This window comes from Bombina bombina, chromosome 2 (assembly GCF_027579735.1).
Source record: "Bombina bombina isolate aBomBom1 chromosome 2, aBomBom1.pri, whole genome shotgun sequence".
Classification (NCBI taxonomy): domain Eukaryota; kingdom Metazoa; phylum Chordata; class Amphibia; order Anura; family Bombinatoridae; genus Bombina; species Bombina bombina.
The window spans coordinates 1,422,597,489-1,422,618,541 of NC_069500.1; the positions used below are offsets into that span (position 1 = coordinate 1,422,597,489).

The 21,053-nt window shown below is 40.2% G+C and overlaps 1 protein-coding gene across 2 annotated transcripts in view; it reads right to left on the reverse strand.

Moving 5' to 3' along the window:
* Positions 1–21,053, reverse strand: part of LOC128650436 (transcription factor COE3-like) — a 579,037-nt gene that overhangs the window by 144,153 nt on the left and 413,831 nt on the right. Inside the window, exons 9-10 of one of the 2 annotated variants that reach the window (XM_053704380.1) lie at positions 15,380–15,510; positions 9,349–9,475 (exon numbers count right to left, since the gene is read on the reverse strand). In XM_053704380.1, coding sequence (XP_053560355.1) covers positions 9,349–9,475; positions 15,380–15,510 — 258 coding nt within the window. Of the gene's footprint in view, positions 1–9,348; positions 9,476–15,379; positions 15,514–21,053 lie in introns of both variants that reach the window. The other variant, XM_053704379.1, reaches the window with a different exon arrangement.

The window sequence follows — 21,053 nt, forward strand, 5'->3', positions numbered from 1 at the left end:
CGTCTGCAAGTTTTGCAGCGGGCAGCACCCCGGTGCTGATTGCTCCAAAAAGCGAGACACCCAAACTGATCGGTTTGGGGGCAAGGGAGGCGCTGGCGCTAAGGGCGGATTCACCACTTAGAGTCCAGGTCATTTGTAAATGGCTGCGTAGGTACCCAGATAGGGCGGCTGCTCAGCTTCTGGATAGCGGGTTGCGTGAGGGCTTTGTGATCCCGGTAGTAGGCCGGGTAGGGGGAGCACGTGACAGGAAAAACCTGAAATCGGCTTCCCAATACCCTGAGGCAGTCAGGGAAAAACTTGGGTAGGGTCGCAGGCCCTTTTCGGGACCGGCCGCTACCGGATTTAGTTGTCTCCCCGCTAGGGGTGGTCCCCAAGAAGGAGACAGGTAAGTTCAGGCTCATACAACACCTCTCTTATCCGAAAGGGCGGTCGGTAAACGACGCTATTCCGGAGGAATTGAGCTCGGTCCGTTACCAGTCGTTTGACGACGCGCTGGCTCTGGTTAAGGAACGGGGCCCGGGAGCATTAATGGCGAAACTAGACGTGGAATCCGCGTTTAGGCTACTCCCGATTCACCCATCATCCTTTGGGCTGATGGGGTGTTGGTTTGAAGGGGGTTATTATGTCGACCGTTGTCTGCCCATGGGCTGTTCGATATCCTGCGCGTACTTTGAGGCATTCAGCACTTTCCTGCACTGGGCGGTGGTCTCAGTGGCGGGGAGTGATAGAGTGGCGCACTACTTGGATGACTTTCTCCTGGTAGGGGCGGCCAACTCGCAAGAATGTGCCTCCTTAATGAAAGTCATGAGGTTCATGATGGCCAGGTTTGGGGTTCCTCTGGCAGAGGATAAGACGGAGGGGCCGTGCACGTGCTTGACGTTCCTTGGCATCGAGATTGATTCAGTGGCAGGTGAATGTAGGCTGCCTAAGGAAAAGGTCGCCAAGATGTTGGCGGCTGTACGGGCAATGGTTGCAACGCAGACATGTTCGCTGCGGGAACTGCAATCGCTCCTTGGCCTCCTTAACTTTGCGGGGAGAGTGATCCCGTGGGGGAAGGTGTTTAGCAAGCGACTAGAGCGGTGTTTGGGCGGAGGTAGGGCTCCGGCATCGTGTATTCGCATCACGAGGGACCTCGTGGCAGATTTGCAGGTCTGGGAGAGGTTTCTCCAGGACTTTAACGGCGTCTGCATGTGGCGAAGGGAACCGATATCTAACCAAGCGCTACATCTGTTCACGGACGCTGCAGGAGCATCCGGGTATGGGGCTTACTTTGAAGGGGCTTGGAGTGCGGAGCCCTGGCCGACCGAATGGGCGACCAGAGGGCTTACACGCAATCTTTGTCTTCTGGAATTGTTTCCTATCCTGGTTGCGGTGGAATTGTGGGGTCACCTGTTTAGTAACAGGGCTGTGATTTTCTGGACGGATAATCTCAGCGTGGTGTTTGCGGTTAACAGGCTTTCTGCTTCATCGCCTGTGGTCGTACATTATTTGCGACACCTGGTGTTGAGATGTTTGCAACTGAACATTGACTTTAGGGCACAGCATGTGACAGGGGTGCAGAATATAGTTGCGGATGCATTGTCGCGCTTCCAGTGGGGGGCATTTAGGGCTGCGGCGCCTGCCGCGGCTCCTAATGGTCTTTCTTGCCCTCTCTTTTTGTGGCAGATGGCGAAGGACTACAGCAACTGATCCCGGTGTTGCGGGCTTCGTTGGCACCCAGCACATGGTCGGCATACGTGAGGTACTGGAGTGAATGGGTAGGTTTTTGCGACCTTCGTGAGTTCCCCTCTTGCGAGGGTGAACAAGGGTTTTTGTTGCGCTGGCTGGCGGAGCTGAGAGGTAAGCGAGCAACGAAGGGGGCGGTGGTAGCAAGACTATCCGCTGTGGCTTTTTTCTGCAGGCTATACGCCTTTAAAGACGAGTCGCGATCCTTTCTCGTTAAACAGCTGTTGAGGGGCTGGGGCCGTCTGGAAGTTCCACGACGAGACACAAGGGAGCCCATTACGGCAGAACGGCTAGTAAAATTACTGGACGTGCTGCCAGAGATATGTTCCTCACCTTTTGAGGCTCGCCTCTTCGGGGCGGCCTTTGGCTTGGCGTTTCATGGCGCATTAAGGGTGGGTGAGTTGGTACCGCGAGCCAGAACGGCGGCCACAGGGGGGGTCATGCACAGCCATGTTCGGTTGGTGGAGGACTCCGTGCTATTGTTCATTCCCAGGTCCAAAACGGACCAGGAGGGCCGGGGAGCTTGGCTTTCACTGCCGGGGCAGCAGGGTGTTGCCTGTTGCCCCGTGCGGCTAGTGTCATCTTACCTGGGAGTACGGCCAGGAGGCTCCTCCAGGTTTTTGATACATGCTAATGGAGACCCGCTGACCAGATACCAGTTTGGCAAGGTATTGGATAAGGCAGCGCAAAAGGCTGGCCTAGACGGGTCTCGGATTGCCCCACACTCCTTCAGGGTGGGGGCAGCGACGACAGCAGCAGAGCTGGGTTGGTCCTCGGATCGGATCCGCTCATTGGGGCGGTGGAGGTCGCAGCGGTATAAATCTTACGTTAGGCCGCTGTATGTTTGAGATCGGGGATCAAGGGTCATGCATGCAAGAGTTGGGGGGCTTGCGGGGGTGATACCAGAAGGTTATGGGCCAAGGTTGTGGACCTGGTCTACTGCAAGCGGGCTAACTCTTGTTTCCTTTGTTTCAGAAACACGTCCAGGTCCTGTACGGGTGTGGATCGTCGGCCATTCATATGTGCACTGGGCCGCAATTAGAGCTGCAGCCATGCCAGGAGGACAGCAGCTAGGAATTGAATCGTCCAGGGCTGTGTTACGTTGGCTAGGGCGCAGAGGCTTGTCTTGGTCAGATCTGCCTGCATTGCTCCAGACCGCAGCGAAAAGGTGGGAGAAACCTCACATTTTGATAATTCATGCTGGCGGCAATGATGTGGGGGCCATTCCCACATTGGATCTAATCAGGGCAATGCAGTCAGACCTGAGGCAGTTCAAACTCTGGTTTCCAGGTGTGAGAATCGGGTGGTCGAATGTGATCCCTAGATTAAGATGGAGGCACATGGTGTGTCATAAGGCAGCTTTCCAGGTCAGGAAAAAGATCAATAGGGGCCTGAGGAAGCAGGTAGTCGAACTTGAGGGTTTTGTGGTAGAGCACGGGAACATCTCGGCAGCCCATAAGGGTTTGTATAGGCAGGATGGGGTTCATTTAGAACCGGCAGGAGTAGATTTGTTCTTGCAGAACATCAGGCAGGAGTTACTCCTAAGAGTATAGGGTGGCGGCAAGAGTCAGGACCATTATATGCAGGTCAGTCTCTTGTGGCGGGTGGTCAGGATCACGGCTGCAGACTGGAAGGAGGTTTGAGTAATGGCCATTGCGGTCAGGGTGACGTCACAGGCTTGGTATGCTTGGGCGTGCTCGGGCTGAGTATTGTTAGGCCGGAAAACCCCTAATTATGAAAGCTGCGTGAGTATCTCCGCCTTGTGGTCTGCAGCGGTGTCCCTTGGCCATTTTCTAGAAGGGGTTATTCATAGTTAGATGTAGGCCCCGATTGCCGCCACCCGTGGATAAGTTAACTGCCAGTTCCACGGCTGGTACCAATAAATGCGACCCACGGGTCTTTCACCCACAGAACTGTGTTGTGTTGTTATTTATTAGTTGTTTAGTTATATTAAGTGTTAAGTTAAGTTACAAGCAGACACTCAGGAGATGTAGGGCATTTAATCCCTTAAGAAAGTGCAGGGCAAATAGCCCGGAGCGTAGCTAAGGGTTAAGGCCTGGAGGAGTGAGTGCTGCTGTGTGTGTGTATTAGTTACAATGTTGCATTATGTTGGGAGGGGTTTACTAACCTTATAAGAAGGATGTACAGGAATTCTACTTCCTCTTTGTTCCTGTGGACTCCCAGAAGAATTTTCCCCACCCTCCCAGCCCTGTTATGCACTGTTGTAGAATTTGTTATGCACTGTTGTTTTGTCTTGTCATCCACCCGGATGGATTTGTTATGCATTACGGATTGGCACTGGTAATGCATTATTGATTCGATGATAGGCATTACTGATTGGCACTGGTAATGCTCTATTGATTCAGTCAAAGAAATAACAGGCGGCAATCGGTCTGTCATTAGGTCTCTATTCGAGACTAGGTGTCTGAGGCAGGAAGAGGGTTACTCGAACTACTTCCCTAAGACCAAGGACGGTAATTTTGAACTCCCCAGTTATTGACATGCTGTTCGTCAAGTCAAGGCTGGACATACAGGTTTGGAGTTAATAATGCTTGCACCCTACTCTGGCGGGTGGTCAGGATCACGGCTGCAGACTGGAAGGAGGTTTGAGTAATGGCCATTGCGGTCAGGGTGACGTCACAGGCTTGGTATGCTTGGGCGTGCTCGGGCTGATTATTGTTAGGCCGGAAAACCCCTAATTATTAAAGCTGCGTGAGTATCTCCGCCTTGTGGTCTGCAGCGGTGTCCCTTGGCCATTTTCTAGAAGGGGTTATTCATAGTTAGATGTAGGCCCCGATTGCCGCCACCCGTGGATAAGTTAACTGCCAGTTCCACGGCTGGTACCAATAAATGCGACCCACGGGTCTTTCACCCACAGAACTGTGTTGTGTTGTTATTTATTAGTTGTTAAGTTATATTGTGTTAAGTTAAGTTAAGTTAAGTTACAAGCAGACACTCAGGAGATGTAGGGCATTTAATCCCTTAATACACACACATATATACACACATACATATACACACACACATATACACACACACACATACATATACACACACACACACATACAAATACATATTTAGACATATTTATGTTTGTATCTCTATGTGTGAAAGCCATTAGATGGTGTAATCAGTGTAACTATAATTTGTAATGTATTTTTGATGTGTTTTGTGCAACTTTTTAGTTTGGTGAACCCCGTTAAAGACTCTGAGGTCACGGTAAAGATTCTAGTGTAAATCATGATTGAGCTCACACGATAGGGTGTATTCTTAACTTGCAATACGAGTGGTAAGCCAGATGATCGCACATACGCATACATACATTTTTATATTTACAGCAATCATTATTAGGACTGTTGAAATAAAAGGTATCATTTACAAAGCTGAAAGTAAAAACATCTACTAAAGTGAAATGGTATTTGAATGTGCAGCATTTAATGTCTTTACAGTTTCTGCACATTTTTATTGTACAATTTAGAATAATCTGAAACAACTGGGCTAATTATTCATATTCCATTAGTTGTGCTATAAAACATCTTGGCCCTGTAAGAAGAAATTATTCTTGCTAATAAAAAGCATATGTTTAGCTAATAAAAACTGGGTCCGGAATAAGGGTCTTATTTTCAGCCTTTTATGAAAAGTGAGAAAAAGAAAATAAAACAGGACAAAATGCATCTGTCCAGGGCTGGGTGATGCGCACAACGCAGAGGGTGGAACATTATTAACATTCCCTGCAATGCTGCGCCCAACAAAGTCATCTGAGCACGACAATTAATTTCCTCTCACTTTAGCATCCTCTTCCAAATCTCCAGTCTGATGCCTCTTCCAGGTTCCTGAGACCCTCCAGCTGACTGTCAGCCAATGGCAGCTTATCCCACTGCTTGCCAGAAATGATGATGGTATAAATGCTAAACCCTTTGCTTGCCAGAAAAAAAGGGTATTATAGTTCCGTAACCCCTCGCTTGACAAAACACACTGTTTTGTCACACATTATAGACCCCTCTGTTAAACAAGAGAATACTTTGGCACAGTGAGCGTCTCCTGTTTGTCTATGATCACAAAATAATGTGATGATTACTAACACCTTTATTACCTGGCTGGAACCATTCAGCTGATGACAGTTGGGAAGCTCTCTCTCTCTTATAATGAGTCTTCATGTCAATATCACAGCATGAAACAGAGAAAATCTGGACAAGGCCCAAGAATGTACAACCTCAAGCTTTCTGTGGGTGGCAGCTGAAGTCACTGACAGACCAAATGTGATCTTTTTGTGATGTAGAAGAGCAGTGATTTATACCTCAGTGTGCCTGAGACTTGCTAGAAAGTGATAGATGTCTGTAGGAGACAGAGGAATGACTTCTACTGACTGGGATACATCTTATGTCCAATATATGAGCTCTTCATTAAGACCAAAGTGCTCTGCTGTTGTAAGCTGGCAACTTGTTTCTCTGATGTACAACAAAAAATATGACCTGTGAGATATGTCCTACAGAAACGTATTTTCCTTCTGCATTCTCAGAAGCTTCCCAGTGCTCTTTGCTGGGATGGCGCCCAGAAAATAAGAATGAATATATATATATATATATATATATATATACACACACACATACATACATACATACACACACACATATATACACATACATACATACACACACATATATATACACATACATACACACACACACACACACATATACGTATATATATATATATATATATATATATATATATATATATATATATATATAGTAATTGTACAAAAGATTACATTTTTTACTCTCACAGGGGTCTGAGGACGGGGGTTACTCCCTGAAAACGTTCACCTTATGAATTGAATAAATTATATTTTTTATAAAACGGCGAGTAAATCTTTTGTACAATTACTCTATGGACATACTGGATGGCACCCCGCAGCTGAAGATTAGGAACAGTGAGTGCTAAATTCTTGAAACTTATATATATATAATTCCAAAAAACAGCAACAAACCAGGATTTGCATCAAAACATGAAAGTCAAATTTATTGACGTTTCGGGGATATGTCTCCCCTTCTTCAGAATGAGCATATTTTACTTTCGGATACCAAACTAAAGTTCACTTAGGATATCACCCCCATCGTTGGTTACAAACGTAACACCAATCTAAGGGACTTACTGGTCATCTCAGACCCTGTCAGATGCTACACAAAAGAAGATGCTCATGGGTCACAGAAAGGATGTTACAAGTGCCCGAATTGCACAACTTTCAATGGATTAATTGCAACTAAGAAATGTAATCATCCTCACAGTAGCAAAAGATATACCATTAATCACTCCAGCACATCTACTACCACACATGTGGTTTACATGTTGATCTGTCTATGTGGTATGCACTACATAGGAAAAGCCCAAGGGACAATCCGTGAGCGTATGGCAAACCATTGGATGGCCATAAGACAAGCAAACACCCAGTAGCATCAGTCAGGATGATCCTAATTGTCCACAGGAACAAACTGTTGACAGGAACAAACTGATATTAAAGAGAGAAGCAGAATGGATGTTCAGGCTGGACACTATATATCCTAAGGGACTCAACTCCATGCCCGATTTTGGTTCTTTAACTTAAAGAGTATCAAGTATGCTGTGTATAAGTATGAGGGAGTTAACATGGTTGTGGATGGGGACAGGATGGGGGTTCCCTTCTGTCTATGGATTGGAGGTGTATCCCTGATCTATGTCAGTGGTTAATTCATGTGTGCTAGCGGACTGAATGGGTCGGCACGTTCACAAGATAACTACCTAGACCAGTTATATGGATGACTTCCTCTTAACAAACATGCATAGATCTCTTGTTATAACCAGGGGGTGGAGGAAAGTGATGTTCTAGTGATATTGGGAATAACAACCATCAATTCACTATGTAGCATGATGTATATGTCTAACCATACTTTAGATACAAGATACTAGTTAATCCACAAGCTGAATTTCTTTGTAAATGGTATATCGTATTGGTAATATTGAAGGGTACATTGTATATAGTATTGGTAATATTGTAGGGTTCTGAAGAGACATATCCCCAAAACATCAAAAAATTTGACTTTCATGTTTTTGATTCAAATCCTGGTTTATATATATATATATATATATATATATAAAAGACTTTTTTGTTGTGAGTGTGTGCACTCTCACCATCTGTCATCAACCGCCAGGGTGCTGTAAGATATTGTAATAGTTTCAGAAAGGTTAAGCACTCACTGGACTTCAGTCATCTATGTAATAAACAATTTTATTGGTGACGTTTCGGGACAAAAACAGTCCCTTCCTCTGACAAACAACAATACAAAATATCAAACTTTTAAAGGTGAATAAAGCCCTCCCCTCAGTGAAAAAAAACAATCACTGTGATCTGCGTGTGAAGACTGTAGAGACAAGTCTCCTGATAGGTTAGTGACCAAAGGTCAAATAGATTGATAGGACAGAGACCTGTCCATCAAAAGTGCATATGCACTATATGCAATTTTCTGTTGAACCCTGGGCACCAACAGTCATCTGGAGTACTTATCTGTACACACACACACACACACACACATATATATATATATATATATATATATATATATATATATATATATGTGTGCAAAAAGAACATGCACCATGAAGAGTTGCAATAAAAATGAACAGGCATGGGAGTTATTCATGGAGTGCTGTTTTCTCTCTTTAGATTTTTTAATATATATATATACATACATATGTACACACACATACACATATATACACACACACATACATAAACACACACACAAAAGCAAACTCTCAGGAACGAGCAACCAGCTTGTTCTATGGTGATTTACCACTGGGGTGCAGCTTCTTTATAGCCCAGTAATGCTTTTCACAGAGTATTAGTCTGATCAGCCTATTAAGGTCAGTCCAGCGCTGAAATACCAGGTAATTCCTCTCTGAACAAGGCTCACAGCATATATATAATTTAAAAAAACAGAAAACCAAAATAATTTTCAGACTTAAAACAAAAACGTAGTATATAAATATTTTTCTAAATTGTATTGTAGGATACATTCATGCTGATGATGATTATAGTGCTTATAGTAAATGAAAATGTGTTTCTTAAGTAAAACAGGGTGACAGATGTATGGTATAGGGGTAGGAGAGGTAATATATGTACATAGAGTTATATTTGCGTTACTACTACTCAGATGCTATTTTGCAGAGTTAAAGGGAATTTATTGTGAAGAAATAAAATTCTACTTTTTTTAAAGTATTTTATTTCAATAATTGTCTTTCTTTTACAATGTGTTACATTTCTACAAAAAAGCTAAATACACATACTCTTGTGTCACCCTATAGGAGGATACATATGGCGAGCCAGTCAGGTGCAGTCATTCATAAGTCCACTTCCTCACTGGCCTTATAATCACCTGAAGTTGAACAGGGGTTTTCCAAGAGTGTAGCCTTGACTAGTTGTGTACCCCTTAAACAGGTAGTAACTGAAGGGAATCTGATTAAAAATAAAATCCTCTAACAAAAGAGAAGAGCATTTTATATTTACACTAGAATGTCTCTTTACGTGTCAGTGAGGTCAGGTATCAGTAACCTCTGTTCACAGGTAAATCACTGACGCACACTCACCTGTATATACAAACCGGCCTGGGGCTCCTTTACAAAAGTGCTTAGACTTGTATGACAGCGTAACCTCCACCACTCCCGGGATGTGTCTCGGCGGTGTCTGCACACGGATGGCGTGAGGAGTGATAAGCTGAGAAAACATTGAAATATATCTCAATAAAAAAATAAGAATAAGGTCTGATGTTTAAACCACAGCAAATGTGCATAATATGAAAAAAATATTTTTAATTTCTAAACTAAATACAACAGAATTGACGAAAAACCTATTACTAGCAACAACTATGTATCACTGTTTTTGTTTTTTATTAGCTGCTCTTAAGCCAAAAAATTAAATCTCATTTGCTGTGAAACGGTCACCTACAATTCTCTCCACATAGGGTTCATCTTTAGAATATCACCCCAATGGTTTTATTGCTGCTGATAAAATATAGAAGCACATATTAACCCCCTTGGATGCCAGAGAAAGATGCAATGCATTCCAAAGCAATCCAAGCTGGGGCAGATTTATTATTGGACCAGATGGAACCGCAAGATCCAGGCAGCATTTGACTGGGGTAGAATAAAGGGAAGAGCAGTGTATTGAGAAATTATTAAACATATTGTAAAAAATATAGATATATTCTATGGATCATATAGAATATTTTATGGTATGTTTGATCATTTATATTATTTTTTTTAAATATATTATATGTAATATTTCAATAAAGCACCTTAAGATTAGTAAGTTTTCACGTGTGCTAACCTGGCCGTGTTAAAATCTAAATCATGAAACATGACGCGTAAAACACATATTTTACATTCCTATTTTATTCACATAGAATATAATGTACTTTTTATTATTAAATATATATTTCTATATATTGTTACCGTTTATATATATAAATATATATATATATATATATATATATATATATATATATATATATATATATATATATATATATATATATATATAAAAACATGGAAGGGGACTGCACTTTCAGAATGGACTGGGCACACATCCTATGACCCTGGAACATGCACAGCCCTGGGTGCTCAATAGCCCTCTCAGGAAGCTGAGTCCAAGATAGTTAACCCCAGACAAGTATTTGTGCAAGGCCCATAGGGAGAATTACAAAACAAATTAATACAACACAGAGAGGAAGTCCAGCACTCAATTGCAAGCACTCAGCTAAGATTAAAAGCAAAACTGGAAGAGTTAGTTACCACATCTGGCCAAATGGGACAAGCCCAGGTTTCACGTCAAGGTCTCTCCTAAAACCTGGGTCCCTAATACAGCCACACAATGCAAGCTATCAATCAAACAAACAGGGAACTTTCCAAGGGTGCACAGACTTATGTAATCACCCTAGATATATACAAAACATGGAAGGGGGCTACACTCTCAGACTGGACTGGGTACGCATTATATGACCCTGCAAAATGCACAGCCCTGGGTGCTCAATAGCATTCGCAGGCAGCTGCACTGTACCTAGAGTCCCAGGATGTTAACCTCAGACAAGTCTATGTGCAAGGCCCATAGGGAAAATTACAAAACAAATTAATACAACACAGAGAAAGTCTAGCACTCACTTGCAAGCTCTCAGCTAAGATTAAAAGCAAAACTGCATTGGAGCCTTTTGCAGTCAAATACCTGAAAACATGACAAATCCTTTTTATTCAATAACAATATTTAATAATGTTTTTTTACTGTGAATTTACTGTAAATATTTCACATCACAGAATATGGTATATGTATTTATAAAAAGATATTCATATATATAAAATCATATCTATCATATCATATCATATATTATATATTTTATATTTATATATATATATATATATATATATATATATATATATATATATATATATATATATATATATATATATATATATATATATATATATATATATATATATATATATATATATATAGAAGCTTCGATTAAGTGCACTCTCACTGGCCAACCCAGACACAGACCAGGGTGCTTAACGGACTGAACAATCTGAATAGGAATAAGCACTCACTGGATTTCAAAACAACAAATATTTATTTGGCAGTGACGTTTCGGGGCATTCACCCCTTCCTCAGACAACCCAAAATGTGAAACAAGCAAAGTTAAATAGTAACTCAAGCCCCTCCCCCATCAAATTTCAGCCAATCAAAATACATCCAATGCAATCAATAGGGGATGTATATTAGACAAACACAATTACATTTCTGTTCAAAATCAATAAAGTGTATGCTTGTATAAAGCACATGTGTGATATAACCATATATAGTGTATTATGTTACAGTGTCAGTGACAGTGAAGTGGACGGCTATGGAGTGTGCCAACAGATAATGAAAATACATCTGCCTTCTTATAATACATTCTATGAACAAAACATAAGGGGTATATTAGACCCGGATGCTGACACGCCCCCTCCGACCATGCGGTAGCTAGCGTGATAACTGATGGCGGAGTAGACATTTCTTATGATGACTTATATGCTGTTGATACACAGTAAGTTGCCTTACAGCTAAATGAATAAATGTTTCTAAGTAGTATATAGGTGGTATAAATAAGTTACGGCTCTTGGTAACAACACGTCTAATATACCCCTTATGTTTTGTTCATAGAATGTATTATAAGAAGGCAGATGTATTTTCATTATCTGTTGGCACACTCCATAGCCGTCCACTTCACTGTCACTGACACTGTAACATAATACACTATATATGGTTATATCACACATGTGCTTTATACAAGCATACACTTTATTGATTTTGAACAGAAATGTAATTGTGTTTGTCTAATATACATCCCCTATTGATTGCATTGGATGTATTTTGATTGGCTGAAATTTGATGGGGGAGGGGCTTGAGTTACTATTTAACTTTGCTTGTTTCACATTTTGGGTTGTCTGAGGAAGGGGTGAATGCCCCGAAACGTCACTGCCAAATAAATATTTGTTGTTTTGAAATCCAGTGAGTGCTTATTCCTATTCAGATTATATATATATATATATATATATATATATATATATATATATATATATATATATATATATATATATATATATATATATATATATATATATATATATATATATAGTAACAAAATACCATTGTATATAGAAAATATGTTTTTATGAAATAGAACAAATTCTTCTATGTGATGAACATTGTAATGTGAAATAATGATTCATATTGGGTTTAGCGCACTTGAATATACGCTCCAATAAAGTCTGTGGGAGAAAAAATTCAAGCGGTTGCGATATTTTGCGTGGCGTCAGGTTTATGCTCGAGTGCAAACTTTTTACTTTCAACTTGTAATACGAGGCAATCCGACACGTGCAAAAAGCCTCTGTAAAGCGTAGTTTACACTCGAGCAGGATCACTAAATTACTTTTCACTCATAATCTAGACCAAAATAAATCCAACTACTGATGATGTAGAGGATGATGTAGATTTTATTCCAGATTAAATGTGACTGACAGAATGTGTCTAGTGAGGGATTTCTGATTTGGATTGTCAGATACGGTACACTGCACTCAGGAAGTAAAATTATATCTTTATTTAAATCATCTTTAAAACAAATCTCTCCCACATAGAGAGACATCACAATTTGACGCGTTTCGCCCTACATCAGCATTTGTATCTTTCTGATTTGCTAAGTTAAAAGAAGAAAAAAATTAATAGGAAAAAAACTGATATGCAAATGGACATTTTTTAAAAATGATTTATAATTGTAACAATGTGCAGGTGCTTATTATACTTTTATGTATACTCAAAAAGTGCGCTAAAAAAGCAACATCATCCAGGATAAAATATATATAACATTTATTCTATAGTATTCTAAGAATAGAAATAACTAAATGCAGTATGCACAACCTTAAAAGTAGAAACCACCAGTGGTATGAAAATCATAAAATGAATCACAAAATTAAGACACATTAAAATGTTATAATCAGCCATGTAAATAGCAGCAATGTTAATATGATCGTATACTTCATATTTATAGGAAGATTCCAAAAGCAATGTCCACAAGATGGCAATTTTCAGATCTATAAAAAGTCTCGGTTTTAGCTCATTGATGGTCAGTGTGTTTAACGTTGTAATATAGATATTGTCTCCCTCTTAGTCAGGGTAAATGTGGCTCCGTTACTTCCCCCGATTCAAACTACTTTTTCAGATTTGTGTGTTTTACGTGCCTTTCTTTCAGCTCACACTTTTCCTAGTTGATGTCCTTTAGGTTTCTTACCACATTCTGTGTCCCTTGATATAAGTTGGCAAGGTAATTTCGGACCTCTGCTTGTCTTTGGCTGCTGGTGTTTCCACGCTGTTCCGTCTCAGTGCTGCCACCTCCGTGTTTTTTGTCACATGTGTGGATACGTCCAACGTACCTGGAGATTCCCTCAGTTTGAATACAGAGCGCTCTGTGAACTATTAGGTTATACATGGTACACTACTGGAATTTTGCATGAACGGCTAAACAGCGATCCGGTTGGTGGAATTCACACATGTGACAAGAAACACGGAAGTGGCTACACTGAGACGGAACAGCAAGGAAATGCCAGCAGCCGAAGACAAGCAGAGGTCCAAATTACCTTGCCCAACTTAGAAACATAGAAACATAGATATTGACGGCAGATAAGAGCCATAGGCCCAGCAAGTCTGCCCGACCTTACCTAACAGTATAAACTTATCTAGTTTGTAGGATAGACTTATGCTTGTCCCATGCATTTTTAAAGTCCCCCACAGTGTTTGTTGCTACTACCTCTTGAGGAAGTTTATTCCATAATCAATCACTCTTTCTGTAAAGAAGCTTCCTCAAATTACTCCTGAATCTACTACCCTTTAGCTTGAGCTCATGACCCCTTGTTCTTGAATTTTCCATTTTATGTAAAATACCCACAGCCTCAGTTTTACTAAACCCTTTAATGTACTTGAAAGTTGCTATCATATCACCTCTTTCCCTTCTCTCCTCTAAGCTATACATATTTAGGTCATTGAGCCTATCCTGGTAAGTTTTATTTTTTAGACCATGTACCATTTTGGTAGCCTCCTTTGGACAGATTCAAGTTTGTTAATATCCTTCTGAAGATATGGCCTCCAGAACTGCACACAATACTCAAGGTGAGGCCTAACTAATGATCTATAAAGTGGCATAAGAACCTTACTATTTCTGCTGCAAATACCTCTACCAATACATCCAAGCATTCTGCTAGCCTTACTCGCTGCATTACTACATTGTTTACTAAGTTTTAAATCATCTGAAATAATAATTCCCAAGTCCTGTTCCTCGTCTGTAACAGTCAGTAAAGTGTCATTGAGTCTGTAATTAACATTTGGATTGCTCTTCCCTAAATGCATTATTTTACACTTTGCTGTGTTAAACTTTAGATCCCAGTCGTTTGTCCAATCCTCCAGTTGTTGTATATCACTTCTCATTTTGTCTACCCCCCCTGGAACATCCACTCTGTTACAAGGGACACAGAATGTGGTAAGAAACCTAAAGGACATCAACTAGGAAAAGTGCAAGCTGAAAGAAAGGCATGTAAAAAACTGAAAAAGTTGTTTGAATCGGGGGAAGTAACGGAGCCACATTTACCCTGACTAAGAGGGAGACAATATCTATATTACACTGTTAAACACACATACGATCATATTAACATTGCTGCTATTTACATGGCTGATTATAACATTTTAATGTGTCTTAATTTTGTGATTCATTTTATGATTTTCATACCACTGGTGGTTTCTACTTTTAAGGTTGTGCATACTGCATTTAGTTATTTCTATTCTTAGAATACTATAGAATAAATGTTATATATATTTTATCCTGGATGATGTTGCTTTTATAGCGCATGTTTTGACTATACATATTTCTTTTTAGGAAGGTTGTAGAGGCTTTCCTTTTTCTAAGCAAAATCACATCACACATCAGGGAGTGAGATAGTTTTGACCTTTGTGCTTATTATACTTTTGCATGCCTGTAATTGTATACACAAGTATTATACAGTCGTCTAGGTTTGTGCTTTTGAGTAGTTTCCTGTAACTCACCTCGCTCCAAACCAGCATTGTACCAAACACGACCTGCAGCCCATCAAAGAAATTGTCGCCTATGAGAATTACTGTGGCCCCTCCGGTGGTCCAGCCTTCGCTTGGGCTTATGGCTTTAATGCAAGGAGTGGCTGCTTCATGGAGGAACAGAGAGTGAGGAACAGAATGAAAGTGATGTTAGATGCCATATGCCAAGGTTCATCTTGCAAATAATACAAACACATTAGATCCTGGCACAGCCAATCATAATGTAACCAGTTGTGCATTTAGATCCTGAAACAGCCAATCATAATGTAACCAGTTGTGTATTTAGATCCTGGCACAGCCAATCATAATGTAACCAGTTGTGCATTTAGATCCTGGCACAGCCAATCATAATGTAACCAGTTGTGTATTTAGATCCTGGCACAGCCAATCATAATGTAACCAGTTTTGTATTTAGATCCTGGCACAGCCAATCATAATGTAACCAGTTGTGTATTTAGATCCTGGAACAGCCAATCATAATGTAACCAGTTGTGTATTTAGATCCTGGCACAGCCAATCATAATGTAACCAGTTGTGCATTTAGATCCTGGCACAGCCAATCATAATGTAACCAGTTGTGTATTTAGATCCTGGAACAGCCAATCATAATGTAACCAGTTGTGTATTTAGATCCTGGCACAGCCAATCATAATGTAACCAGTTTTGTATTTAGATCCTGGCACAGCCAATCATAATGTAACCAGTTGTGTATTTAGATCCTGGAACAGCCAATCATAATGTAACCAGTTGTGTATTTAGCTCCTGGCACAGCCAATCATAATGTAACCAGTTGTGTATTTAGATCCTGGCACAGCCAATCATAATGTAACCAGTTTTGTATTTAGATCCTGGCACAGCCAATCATAATGTAACCAGTTGTGTATTTAGCTCCTGGCACAGCCAATCATAATGTAACCAGTTGTGTATTTAGATCCTGGAACAGCCAATCATAATGTAACCAGTTGTGTATTTAGCTCCTGGCACAGCCAATCATAATGTAACCAGTTTTGTATTTAGATCCTGGCACAGCCAATCATAATGTAACCAGTTGTGTATTTAGCTCCTGGCACAGCCAATCATAATGTAACCAGTTGTGTATTTAGATCCTGGCACAGCCAATCATAATGTAACCAGTTGTGTATTTAGCTCCTGGCACAGCCAATCATAATGTAACCAATTATGTATTTAGCTCCTGGCACAGCCAATCATAATGTAACCAATTGTGCATTTAGATCCTGGCACAGCCAATCATAATGTAACCAGTTGTGTATTTAGCTCCTGGCACAGCCAATCATAATGTAACCAGTTGTGTATTTAGCTCCTGGCACAGCCAATCATAATGTAACCAGTTGTGTATTTAAATCCTGGCACAGCCAATCATAATGTAACCAGTTGTGTATTTAGCTCCTGGCACAGCCAATCATAATGTAACCAGTTGTGTATTTAGATCCTGGAACAGCCAATCATAATGTAACCAATTGTGCATTTAGATCCTGGCACAGCCAATCATAATGTAATCAGTTGTGTATTTATCTCTCTCTAAAAAATACATTCAAATCCTCCATTTCATAAACTAAATGTGCAGCCAATAAGCACATCTACCCAAGTACCCTTCTTGCTTTTCCCCACAAGTATTCCATATACATTTAAACAACTTTCCATTTTACTTCCAATATCACATTTTCTTTGTTTTCTTGTAATCCTTTGTTGAAAAGCAGTAATGTAAGCTCAGGCGCGTGCACGTGTCTGCAGTACTATATGAGAGTAGAATGTTATACATTAGCAAGAGCACTAGATGGCAGCGCTATTTCCTGTCATGTAGTACTAATGTTATACATTAGCAAGAGCATTAGATGGCAGCGCTATTTCCTGTCATGTAGTACTAATGTTATACATAAGCAAGAGCACTAGATGGCAGCACTATTTCCTGTCATGTAGTACTAATGTTATACATAAGCAAGAGCACTAGATGGCAGCACTATTTCCTGTCATGTAGTACTAATGTTATACATAAGCAAGAGCACTAGATGGCAGCACTATTTCCTGTCATGTAGTACTAATGTTATACATTAGCAAGAGCACTATATGGCAGCACTATTTCCTGTCATGTAGTACTAATGTTATACACTAGCAAGAGCACTAGATGGCAACACTATTTCCTGTCATGTAGTACTAATGTTATACATTAGCAAGAGCACTAGATGGCAGCACTATTTCCTGTCATGTAGTATTAATGTTATACATAAGCAAGAGCACTAGATGGCAGCACTATTTCCTGTCATGTAGTACTAATGTTATACATTAGCAAGAGCACTATATGGCAGCACTATTTCCTGTCATGTAGTACTAATGTTATACATTAGCAAGAGCACTAGATGGCAACACTATTTCCTGTCATGTAGTACTAATGTTATACATTAGCAAGAGCACTAGATAGCAGCACTATTTCCTGTCATGTAGTACTAATGTTATACATTAGCAAGAGCACTAGATGGCAGCACTATTTCCTGTCATGTAGTACTAATGTTATACATAAGCAAGAGCACTAGATGGCAGCACTATTTCCTGTCATGTAGTACTAATGTTATACATTAGCAAGCGCACTAGATGGCAGCACTATTTCCTGTCATGTAGTACTAATGTTATACATTAGCAAGAGCACTAGATGGCAGCACTATTTCCTGTCATGTAGTACTAATGTTATACATTAGCAAGAGCACTAGATGGCAGCAGTATTTCCTGTCATGTAGTACTAATGATATACATTAGCAAGAGCACTAGATGGCAGCACTATTTCCTGTCATGTAGTACTAATGTTATACATAAGCAAGAGCACTAGATGGCAGCACTATTTCCTGTCATGTAGTACTAATGTTATACATTAGCAAGAGCACTAGAGGGCAGCACTATTTCCTGTCATGTAGTACTAATGTTATACATTAGCAAAAGCACTAGATGGCAGCACTATTTCCTGTCATGTAGTACTAATGTTATACATTAGCAAGAGCACTAGATGGCAGTACTATTTCCTGTCATGTAGTACTAATGTTATACATTAGCAAGAGCACTAGATGGCAGCACTATTTCCTGTCATGTAGTACTAATGTTATACATTAGCAAGAGCACTAGATGGCAGCACTATTTCCTGTCATGTAGTACTAATGTTATACATTAGCAAGAGCACTAGAGGGCAGCACTATTTCCTGTCATGTAGTGCTAATGTTATACAATTGTCACTAGAGGGCAGCACTATTTCCTGTCATGTAGTGCTAATGTTATACAATTGTCACTAGAGGGCAGCACTATTTCCTGTCATGTTGTGCTAATGTTATACAATTGTCACTAGATGGCAGCACTATTTCCTGTCATGTAGTACTAATGTTATACATTAGCAAGAGCACTAGATGGCAGCACTATTTCCTGTCATGTAGTATTAATGTTATACATTAGCAAGATCACTAGATGGCAGCACTATTTCCTGTCATGTAGTACTAATGTTATACATTAGCAAGAGCACTAGAGGGCAGCACTATTTCCTGTCATGCAGTGCTAATGTTATACAATTGTCACTAGAGGACAGCACTATTTACTGTCATGTAGTACTAATGTTATACAATTGTCACTAGAGGGCAGCACTATTTCCTGTCATGTTGTGCTGTTATACAACTGTCACTAGAGGGCAGCACTATTTCCTGTCATGTAGTGCTAATGTTATACAATTGTCACTAGAGGGAAGCACTATTTCCTGTCATGTAGTGCTAATGTTATACAATTGTCACTAGAGGGCAGCACTATTTCCTGTCATGTAGTGCTAATGTTATACAATTGTCACTAGAGGGCAGCACTATTTCCTGTCATGTTGTGCTAATGTTATACAATTGTCACTAGAGGGCAGCACTATTTCCTGTCATGTAGTGCTAATGTTATACAACTGTCACTAGAGGGCAGCACTATTTCCTGTCATGTAGTGCTAATGTTATACAACTGTCACTAGAGGGCAGCACTATTTCCTGTCATGTAGTGCTAATGTTATACAACTGTCACTAGAGGGCAGCACTATTTCCTGTCATGTAGTGCTAATGTTATACAATTGTCACTAGAGGGCAGCACTATTTCCTGTCATGTAGTGCTAATGTTATACAACTGTCACTAGAGGGCAGCGCTATTTCCTGTCATGTAGTGCTAATGTTATACAATTGTCACTAGAGGGCAGCACTATTTCATGTCATGTAGTGCTAATGTTATACAATTGTCACTAGAGGGCAGCACTATTTCCTGTCATGTAGTGCTAATGTTATACAACTGTCACTAGAGGGCAGCACTATTTCCTGTCATGTAGTGCTAATGTTATACAATTGTCACTAGAGGGCAGCACTATTTCCTGTCATGTAGTGCTAATGTTATACAATTGTCACTAGAGGGCAGCACTATTTCCTGTCATGTAGCGCTAATGTTATACAACTGTCACTAGAGGGCAGCACTATTTCCTGTCATGTAGCGCCAATGTTATACAATTGTCACTAGATGGCAGCACTATTTCCTGTCATGTAGCGCTAATGTTATACAATTGTCACTAGAGGGCAGCACTATTTCCTGACATGTTGTGCTAATGTTATACAATTGTCACTAGAGGGCAGCACTATTTCCTGTCATGTTGTGCTAATGTTATACAATTGTCACTAGAGGGCAGCACTATTTCCTGTCATGTTGTGCTAATGTTATACAACTGTCACTAGAGGGCAGCACTATTTCCTGTCATGTAGTGCTAATGTTATACAATTGTCACTAGAGGGCAGCACTATTTCCTGTCATGTAGTGCTAATGTTATACAATTGTCACTAGAGGGCAGCACTATTTCCTGTCATGTAGTGCTAATGTTATACAATTGTCACTAGATAGCAGCACTATTTCCTGTCATGTAGTGCTAATGTAATACAATTGTCACTAGAGGGCAGCACTATTTCCTGTCATGTAGTGCTAATGTTATACAATTGTCACTAGAGGGCAGCACTATTTCCTGTCATGTTGTGCTACAGAAAAGTGCACCCTACCTATCTAGGTATCTCTTCAACAAAGACTAACAAGAGAATGAAGCAAATTTGATAATAGACGTAAATTTGAAACTTAAAAAAAAAATATTCTCTATCTGAATCATGAAAGAAAAAATGTGAGTTTCATTTCCCTTTAACAATGCACCAAAGCATTCTGGGCAAGATGTACAAATGAGATAAACGTCTCCTGCAGAAATGAACTTGCCTAGCTGTGTTATTGGCTGTACAATCATTTGTGTGGCTCTTAAAGGGACATGAAACCCAAATATTTCTTTCATGGTTTAGAAAGAGCATGCGATTTTAAACAACTTTCAATTTTACTTATATTATTTAATTTGCTTCATTCTCTTGATATCCTTTGCTGAAAAGTATATCTAGATAGGCTCAGTAGCTGCTGATTGGTGGCTGCACAGATGCCTCGTGTGATTAGCTCACCCATGTGCATTGCTATTTCTTCAACAAAGAATATCTAAAGAATGATGCAAACCAGGCAATATAAAGGAAATTGGAATGTTGTTTAAAATGTAATTCTCTATTTGAATCATGAATGAACATTTTTGGGTTTCATGTCCTTTTAATTTTACAAAAAATAGAGG